The 8940-nt window shown below is 71.0% G+C and overlaps 1 protein-coding gene across 1 annotated transcript; it reads left to right on the top strand.

Moving 5' to 3' along the window:
* Nucleotides 1–1499: 1499 nt before the first annotated feature.
* On the top strand, nt 1500–8349 carry LOC125625736 (basal cell adhesion molecule). The gene is made up of 8 exons (XM_048828167.2): nt 1500–1789; nt 2261–2388; nt 3484–3685; nt 4215–4357; nt 6376–6541; nt 6638–6770; nt 7248–7362; nt 7476–8349. Exons 1-7 carry the CDS (start codon nt 1729–1731, stop codon nt 7336–7338), a joined length of 924 nt encoding a protein of 307 aa, XP_048684124.2. The 5' UTR covers nt 1500–1728; the 3' UTR covers nt 7339–7362; nt 7476–8349.
* The last annotated feature ends 591 nt before the right edge of the window (nt 8350–8940 follow it).

Here is an 8940-nt window from a genome sequence, read left to right on the forward strand (position 1 = left end):
CCACTCGACCCCACTCCCCCCCCAGAGCCGGGGAGAGAACCCAGGAGTCCTGGCTCCCAGCCAGCATCACCGCATCCGGGTCCCCTGTAGTGAGTTTCACCCTGTTCGCCCCACCCCATGGGAACCTCCCCCCTTCCCTCCTTGCACTTGTCACTTTAAGGCGGGGGCGGGCCCGGGGGGGCATGACCTCATCCCGGCGGGGGGGGGTCACATGGCCCCCATTGCTACACTGTGTCCGAGCGGAAGGGGGCTCAGCCAATCAGCGGGCCGGTGGGGGGCAGTTCCAGGGCCCGCCGCGGGCAGGACGGGCTGTGGGGGGTGGGGGGCTTCAGAGTGTCCCCTTCCCATGCCCCGCCCCCAGCCCGCCCCATGCCCCGCCCACTAATACCGCCCCGCCCCCGGGTCCCTGCTGCCCCCGCTGGGCGCAAGTGTGAAATCCGGACCCGGGGGGGGCAATAGCTGCAGCTAGAAACCCCTATAGCTGGGTGTCCGGTCTCCCTCTTGCTGCCCCCCAGCTCAGCCCCCCCCCGTGCCCCTCGCCCCGCCCCAGCCTGGTGTCTCCCAGCCCCCGCCCCCAGTGCCCCCCGCCCCGCCCCAGCCTGGTGTCTCCCCCCCCCGTGCCCCCGGCCCAGCCCGCCTGGTGTCTCCCCCCCCGTGCCCCCTGCCCCCCCCGCCTGGTGTCTCCCCCCCGTGCCCCCGGCCCAGCCCGCCTGGTGTCTCCCCCCCCGTGCCCCCTGCCCACCCCCCCCAGCCTGGTGTCTCCCCCCCGTGCCCCCTGCCCCCCCGACTGGTGTCTCCCCCCCGTGCCCCCTGCCCACCCCCCCCAGCCTGGTGTTTCCCAGCCCCTCCCCCGTGCCCCCTGCCCCCCCCTCCAGCTCAGCTCCTCCCCCTCCCCCCGCTATGCCATTGGGGCTGGGCTCCCCGCCCCCAGCACTCCCCGTGGGGCCCGGAACCAGCCGGACCGGTCCAGCCGGCGGCCCCGCCCCCCGCCCTGCGATGCAGGTGGCTGGGGGGAGGGGATGAGTTACACCCCCCCTCCCCCTCCCGGCCCGTTCTTGGCAGGGGGTGACCGCAGCTGCCCGGTTCCCCTTCCCCAGGCCCTGGGTCACCCCCCCTCAGAAATTCCCATGCGGGGGGGAGGAGGAGTCCTAGGATTGCCCCAAATGCATGGGTCAGCCGGTGCCCCTCACTCCCGACCCGCAGCCCCCCCCAGCTCTGCCGGTGCCCCTCACTCTCCCCCCCCACAGCCCCCTGCTAGCCCAGCCCTGGACCCCCCAGCTCTGCCGGTGCCCCTCACTCCCCCCCCCACCGCCCCCTGCTAGCCCAGCCCTGGACCCCCCAGCTCTGCCGGTGCCCCTCACTCCCCCCCCCCACAGCCCCCTGCTAGCCCAGCCCTGGACCCCCCAGCTCTGCCGGTGCCCCTCACTCCCCCCCCCCACAGCCCCCTGCTAGCCCAGCCCTGGGCTGCCCCCCCCCCCCGCATTGGGTGTTGGAATTGCACCATCGCATGTGCAGGGGCTGGGAGTCAGTTGCAGGCGGTGTTTTATTGACTTTCCGCCCCCGGGAGGGGCCTGGGCCCTGGCGTCTCTGCTCAGCCCCCCCCGCAGGTGCATTCAGAGGCAGGGTTCGAGGCAGACGGAACCCCGGCTCCCCCCCCGGCCTTCCTCCTCCTGCCGCAACGCGGAAGCGGGAGGCCAGAGTCTGCCCGGACGGCCCTCGCCAGCTGCCATGGCCCTGCCAGCCCCCCTGGTCCTGCTCGCCGCCCTCGCCCTGTGCTGGGCCCGCGGGGGTGAGTGGGTCAGAGCCGTGCCCCTCGCCCCGGCCTGCGGCCTCCCTTCCTCGCAGGGGGGGCCGGGGCTCCTTCCCCCCCCCCAACACCCACCCCGTTAGGCCTGTTCCGCCAGATGGGCCCAGGCGGGGCAGGAGAGCCCACCGCGATGGGGGGCAGCAGGGTTGGGGGGCCTGTCCCCTCTAGGGGGCACCGGCTCCTGTCCACCCCAGGGCGGGGACTGGCCGGCTCAGGGGGGCAGGGAATGGGGCCTGGGGCCTGTCCCCTCTGGGGAGTGCCGACCCCAGGGCGGGGGGGGGGGGGGTGGCTGGTTGGGGGGCAGGGTGAGGAATGGGGCCTGGGGCCTTTCCCCTCTGTGGGGAGCCAGCTCTCATTCGGCCTCAAGGCGGGGGACTGGCTGCTCAGGGGGGCGGGGAATGGGGCCTTTCCCCTCTAGGGGGCGCTCAGACTCTGCCCCATGGCCTGTTCCAGAGAGACCCACCGTCCGCCTGCTTGACCAAGAGGGCCCGATACTGGAGGGCAGCTACGTGACCATGGAGTGTCTGACGGACGAGGACGGCGCTGACATGAGCCAATTCACCTTCCAGAAATACAGTCGGGTCAGCCCCAGCCCCAGCCCTGCCCCGCCAGGGACGAACCTGCCCCTCACCCGACACTAAGGGGTGCCAAGCTGAAGCGGGCATGGCGTGGGGTCAGCAGGGAGCACTGTGGGGCAGGCAGCAAGCAGGGGGGTCCATGCCACAGGGGCCAGGGCATGGGGTCAGCAGGGGGTGCCATGGGGCAGGCAGGCAGGGGGTCCATAAGGGCCACCGTGGGGCAGGCAGGGGGTCTGTGCTGCAGGGGGCAGGGAAGGGGTCCATAGGGGGTGCTGTGGGGCAGGCCGGGGGGCTGTGCCGCGGGGGGCAGTGCTGGGGATCTATAGGGGGTGCCGGGGGGCCATGCCACGGGGGGGCAGGGCACACGGTCCAGGGGGGCGCCGGGGGGCAGGCCGAGGGGGGACAGGGCACTGGGTCCATGGGGTGCCAGGGAGCAGGCCAGGGGGCCGTGCCGCAAGGGGGCAGGGCACTGGGTCCAGGGGGGTGCTGGGGGGCAGGCCGGGAGGCTGTGCCGTGCCGCGTGGGGCGGGGCGCTGGGTCCAGGGGGGTGCCGGGGGGCAGGCCGAGGGGGGACAGGGCACTGGGTCCGTGGGGGCGCCCGAGGGGCAGGCCATAGGGGGGGCAGGGCACTGGGTCCGGGGGGCATGCCGGGGGGCAGGCCATGGGGGGGGCAGGGCACTGGGTCCGCGGGGCATGCCGGGGGGCAGGCCATGGGGGGGGCAGGGCACAGGGTCCAGGGGGGCGCCGGGGGGCAGGCCGAGGGGGGACAGGGCACTGGGTCCGTGGGGGCGCCCGGGGGGCAGGCCATGGGGGGGGCAGGGCACTGGGTCCGCGGGGCATGCCGGGGGGCAGGCCATGGGGGGGGCAGGGCACAGGGTCCAGGGGGGCGCCGGGGGGCAGGCCGAGGGGGGACAGGGCACTGGGTCCGTGGGGGCGCCCGGGGGGCAGGCGATGGGGGGGGCAGGGCACTGGGTCTGCGGGGCATGCCGGGGGGGCCGTGCCGCGTGGGGCAGGGCACTGGGTCCGTGGGTCGCTGGGGGCCCGCGCCGCGGGGGGCCTAGCGGGGCTTGACGGCGACCCGGGGGCGTCTCTCCGCAGTGGCTCCAGTCCTGGGTCTCCCTGGACCGACCCGACCGGCTGCGCTGCTGGTTCTTCGACGTGAACGTGACGCGGGCGCACGGGCGCCTCCTGCTGGCCATCGAGGCCCTGCAGTCCTGGCACGCCGGGGCCTACCGCTGCCTGGCCGCCAACGCCACGGGCAACGCCAGCGCCTCTGCCGAGATCCGCCTGCGCGTGGAGTGTGGGTGGCGCCCGCCCCGGGGTCCCCTCAACCTGCAGGCTGCGGGGGGCCCCCGGGACCACTCGCTGCCGCTGAGAACTGGCCCCTCGCCACACACATGAATCTGGCTCTGCCAGTGGAAGGGGGGGACACACGTGTCTGCCTCTCGGGGGGCCATGGGGGGGCTAACCCTGGTCATCTTTGAGCATAGCGCCCCCCCCCCAGTTTGCCCCTTGCTCCCCCAGGCTGGGTGGGAGGGGATGGACACAGGGGGGTGGGGGTCACGGGTGCAGCAGGGAGCCCAGAGTGGGGAAATAGCGTCACTTTGGGGGTGCGTCTCTGGGGCAGGCAGGGGAAGCGTATAGTGCCCAGCATGGAGGGGGTACTTTGATCGGGGGGTGTCTACGCCCGACAGCTAGAAGTGGGGTACAGCGGGACACCCCAATTGGAACCCTAGGTGCCCGCACCGTTGGGGGGGTCAGTTATCTCTCCGGCAGCTGGGCGGGCGGGGGCAAGGATTTCGGGGCCTGACACCATGTTTCCCCCCCAGATCTGCGGAGCGTCTACGTGACCCGCGCCCACACCTGGTGCGGGACCGTGGGCGACTCCCTGGCCGTGATGGAGGGCGAGGATCTGGAGCTGCAGTGCTCGGCGGACGCCTCCCAGCCCCCCGTGTACGAGTGGAGCCGCCAGGTGAGGGGCTGGGCGGGACCCCCCACTGATGGGGGGAAGCACTCCCCAAAATATCCAGGATGGGCGTGGGGTGTAACACAGTAGACCCGGCCAAGGAGTGGGGGGTTCAGTAGGGGGCGCCATGGGGCAGGGAGCGGAGGGGGGGCTCAGCAGGGGGTGCTGTGGGACAGAAGCAGGGCCGGGAGCTCAGTAAGGGGCACCGTGGGGCAGGGAGCAGGGCGGAGGGTCAGTAGGGACCACTGTGGGGTAGGGGGTCAGCAGGGGTGCTGTGGGGCAGGGAACGGGGGCCCAGTAGGGAGCACTGTGGGGCAGGGGGTCAGCAGGGATGCCATGGGGCAGGGAACAGAGGCCCAGTAGGGAGCACTGTGGGGCAGGGGCTCAGCAGGGACGCCGTGGGGCAGGGAACAGGGGCTCAGCAGGGAGCACTGTGGGGCAGGGAACAGAGGCCCAGTAGGGAGCACTGTGGGGCAGGGGCTCAGCAGGGACGCCGTGGGGAAGGGAACGGGGGCCCAGTAGGGAGCACTGTGGGGCAGGGGCTCAGCAGGGACGCCGTGGGGCAGGGAACGGGGGCCCAGTAGGAAGCACTGTGGGGCAGGGGCTCAGCAGGGATGCCATGGGGCAGGGAACGGGGGCTCAGTAGGAAGCACTGTGGGGCAGGGGCTCAGCAGGGACACCGTGGGGCAGGGAACGGGGGCCCAGTAGGAAGCACTGTGGGGCAGGGGCTCAGCAGGGACGCCGTGGGGCAGGGAACGGGGGCCCAGTAGGAAGCACTGTGGGGCAGGGGCTCAGCAGGGATGCCATGGGGCAGGGAACGGGGGCTCAGTAGGAAGCACTGTGGGGCAGGGGCTCAGCAGGGACGCTGTGGGGCAGGGAACGGGGGCCCAGTAGGGAGCACTGTGGGGCAGGGGCTCAGCAGGGACGCCGTGGGGCAGGGAACGGGGGCCCAGTAGGAAGCACTGTGGGGCAGGGGCTCAGCAGGGATGCCATGGGGCAAGGAACGGGGGCTCAGTAGGAAGCACTGTGGGGCAGGGGCTCAGCAGGGACGCCGTGGGGCAGGGAACGGGGGCCCAGTAGGAAGCACTGTGGGGCAGGGGCTCAGCAGGGATGCCATGGGGCAGGGAACGGGGGCTCAGTAGGAAGCACTGTGGGGCAGGGGCTCAGCAGGGACGCTGTGGGGCAGGGAACGGGGGCCCAGTAGGAAGCACTGTGGGGCAGGGGCTCAGCAGGGACGCCGTGGGGCAGGGAACGGGGGCCCAGTAGGAAGCACTGTGGGGCAGGGGCTCAGCAGGGATGCCATGGGGCAAGGAACGGGGGCTCAGTAGGAAGCACTGTGGGGCAGGGGCTCAGCAGGGACGCCGTGGGGCAGGGAACGGGGGCCCAGTAGGAAGCACTGTGGGGCAGGGGCTCAGCAGGGATGCCATGGGGCAGGGAACGGGGGCTCAGTAGGAAGCACTGTGGGGCAGGGGCTCAGCAGGGACGCTGTGGGGCAGGGAACGGGGGCCCAGTAGGAAGCACTGTGGGGCAGGGGCTCACCAGGGACGCCGTGGGGCAGGGAACGGGGGCCCAGTAGGAAGCACTGTGGGGCAGGGGCTCAGCAGGGATGCCGTGGGGCAAGGAACGGGGGCTCAGTAGGAAGCACTGTGGGGCAGGGGCTCAGCAGGGACGCCGTGGGGCAGGGAACGGGGGCCCAGTAGGAAGCACTGTGGGGCAGGGGCTCAGCAGGGATGCCATGGGGCAGGGAACGGGGGCTCAGTAGGAAGCACTGTGGGGCAGGGGCTCAGCAGGGACGCTGTGGGGCAGGGAACGGGGGCCCAGTAGGAAGCACTGTGGGGCAGGGGCTCAGCAGGGACGCCGTGGGGCAGGGAACGGGGGCCCAGTAGGAAGCACTGTGGGGCAGGGGCTCAGCAGGGACGCCGTGGGGCAGGGAACGGGGGCCCAGCAGGGAGCACTGTGGGGCAGGGGCTCAGCAGGGGTGCCGCGTGGGCCCCTGCCCCCTTAGCGTCTGGCCCTCGTTGCAGGGGGACGACTGGGTGGTGGCGTCCAGCTCGCTGAGCCTGCCCCAGGTGAGCCAGGAGCAGGCCGGGACCTACGTGTGCCGGGCGCGGCACCCCGGCCTGCCCCACCTGGCGAGCAGCCGGGCCGTGCGGCTGGACGTGCAGGGGGCGCAGAGCAGCTACCGGCTGGGTGAGTCGGGGGGTCCCCCCGCCCCCGCCCCTCCCCTCCCCCCCCAGGCGGGCTGGGTCCCGGCCGCCCCGCGCTGACCCCTCTCTCTGCCCCCAGAGCCGGGGCTGGGGCTGAGCACCCCCATGCTGTTGCTGGCCGTGGGGCTGCCGGCCCTGCTGCTCCTGCTGCTGGTGGTGGGGCTGGGCGCCTTCGTTCTGCGGCACCGCGACGCCCCCAAGGTCCCGGCCAGGTGAGTGCGGGGAGCCGGGTTCAGGGGGCGTGGGGTGTGATCCGGCCGGGGCCGGGCGTGGGGTGTGATCCAGCCGGGGCGGGGCGTGGGTCCTGCCCTCCGGGGGGCACTGGGTCTGATCCAGCCACGGGGCGGGGCCAGGGCTGGGCGCGGGGTGTGATCCGGCCGGAGCCGGACGTGGGGCCTGCCCTCCAGGGCATCAAGCCCCTTCTTCCCCCCCACACAACGTAAAGTCCCCACAGGGATCCGGGTGTTCGCATGGGGGTGGGGGGCATTCTCTCTTCATTTCCCCTCCCCCAGCTCAGTCCTAGGAAGATTTGGGGGGTGCAGGGGGAGCTAATGGGGGGTCTCCCCACAGGGAAGGTGGAATGGGGGGTGTTGGGATCCCGGGGGCTGGTTTGGGGGTGCCACCCCCCTGCCCGGAGGGGGCTGTTTTGGGGGTACCACTCACCCGGTCTGTCTGTCCCCCGGTTTCAGGGAGGAGCCCGGCCAGCGCACCCCAATCTACAAAGGCAGCCTGGAGTCGGTCCCCTCGGCCATGGGGGACCAGCAGCCCCTGGTGCTGTGAGATGGGACCTGCCTCCCACCCCAGGTTGGTAGCGGGGCCGGGGATTCGCTCCTCCCATAATCCTTTGGGGACCGCAGCGCCCCCCACGGGCCCCAATTTCTCACCCCCCATTGATCTCTCTCTTCTTCCCTCCCCAGGCAAAACCGCAACAGTCGTCACGGACGAGATTCAGCCACTTCTAGAATCAGCGGGGGGGCCGTTATGGGGGGGCCGGAAATTATTGGGGGCTCAGCTGTGTTTTCTGAGGGGAGGCTTATTATGGGGCAGTTTCTATACGTAGTTGATGCAAATAGAGCCAGTATGGGGGGTGGGGAGCTACTTTGTGGGGGGGACTTGTATCATTCTTTTGGGTTGGGGGGGTGGATCTTGGGGCGCTGGTTCCCCTGAGCTTGGGGGGACAGTTTGACCAGCCCAACTCCCCTTGCAGTTCAAGAGCCCCCCCTGGGTGATCTATTGGGGGGCTCTGATTTTAGGGGGCTGGGAGCTTGGTTTTGGGGATATCGGCATTCGAGGTGGGAGCCAACCCCGAGGTTTGTTATGGGGGAGGGGGTTGTTCATGGAACCCTCCCAAAATGCAAACCTCCCTCCACCCCCAAATTCACCCCTGCAGGGGTCACCAGAGACCCCCCCAATCTCCAGAGGCCTGGATCCCCACCCCTTAACATCTAAACTGATTTAATTTGCTTTTTTAATTGGGAGACTGTAATCAATGTGGTGGGGGAGGGGCTAGGGCAGCCTGAGGGGGGTCCCCCTAAACTGCCCCCCCCCATGCTGATTCCCTGCAATCTGCTCTCAGCCCTTTAATTTCATCTCCTCTGTGTGTAAATCCTTGCGGGGCCAGGGGCTGTCGTGTTGTTTTTGCGGGGGGGTTGATTTCTTATTGCTTAAAATCTGGAGATTGTAGTTCTGTGGGAGGCGCCCGGCCCTTTAAATGGAGGGTGCGGGGGGGGGGGGGGGCATGGGCCAGCGCCCCCAGCTTGAACGTGATTAAAATGACACTTTAAAACTCTGGACGCGAGCGCTGGGCTTGAATAACCCCCCGCCCCCGCCATGGGGCTGGGGGGTCAGGATTGAGGGGCACCAGCAGGGCTGTGGGGCAGCCCTGGAGTCTGTTGTTGCCCATAAACCCCACTCCACTCCCAGAACTGGGGAGAGAACCCAGGCGTCCTGGCTCCCAGCCCCGCCCCCCCACTCTGACCACTCGACCCCACTCCCACTCCCAGAACTGGGGAGAGAACCCAGGAGTCCTGGCTCCCAGCTCCCCCGCCCCCTTGCTATCTGGGGCCCTGCCCTGTGTCCCTGCCATGGGAGGGTTGCTGGGGTGGGGGTCCCACCATTCCTGTTCTCAGCCACTGCCCCAAGTCCCGCCACCCAGCCGGCTCCTGGCGCTGCTCCCCGGGGGCCTGCGGGAGCCGTGGGGGGCTGAGCGGGGCAGTGGGGTAGGAGGCCGGGCCCCAGCGCTGGCAGCTGCCCTGGCCCGAGGAAGGGTCACGTTTGGCTGGTGCAGCCTGGTTCTGCCCATTGCCCCCCGCAAGTCTGGGGGGGGGCCGTGATTTGGGGGGAGCCCGCGACTTTTCTTCAGCCCCCTCGGGATTTCGCCTC

This window comes from Caretta caretta, chromosome 24 (assembly GCF_965140235.1).
Source record: "Caretta caretta isolate rCarCar2 chromosome 24, rCarCar1.hap1, whole genome shotgun sequence".
In the NCBI taxonomy this organism is placed as follows: domain Eukaryota; kingdom Metazoa; phylum Chordata; order Testudines; family Cheloniidae; genus Caretta; species Caretta caretta.

What these genes read in the sequence shown, in the direction of transcription:
- LOC125625736 (XM_048828167.2), top strand. Translation starts at nt 1,729, where the DNA reads ATGGCCCTGCCAGCCCCCCTGGTCCTGCTCGCCGCCCTCGCCCTGTGC. An exon ending in CCTGTGCTGGGCCCGCGGGG is followed by an intron (nt 1,790 to 2,260) that starts GTGAGTGGGTCA and finishes GGCCTGTTCCAG; the next exon opens with AGAGACCCACCGTCCGCCTG. An exon ending in GCAGAGCAGCTACCGGCTGG is followed by an intron (nt 6,542 to 6,637) that starts GTGAGTCGGGGG and finishes CTCTGCCCCCAG; the next exon opens with AGCCGGGGCTGGGGCTGAGC.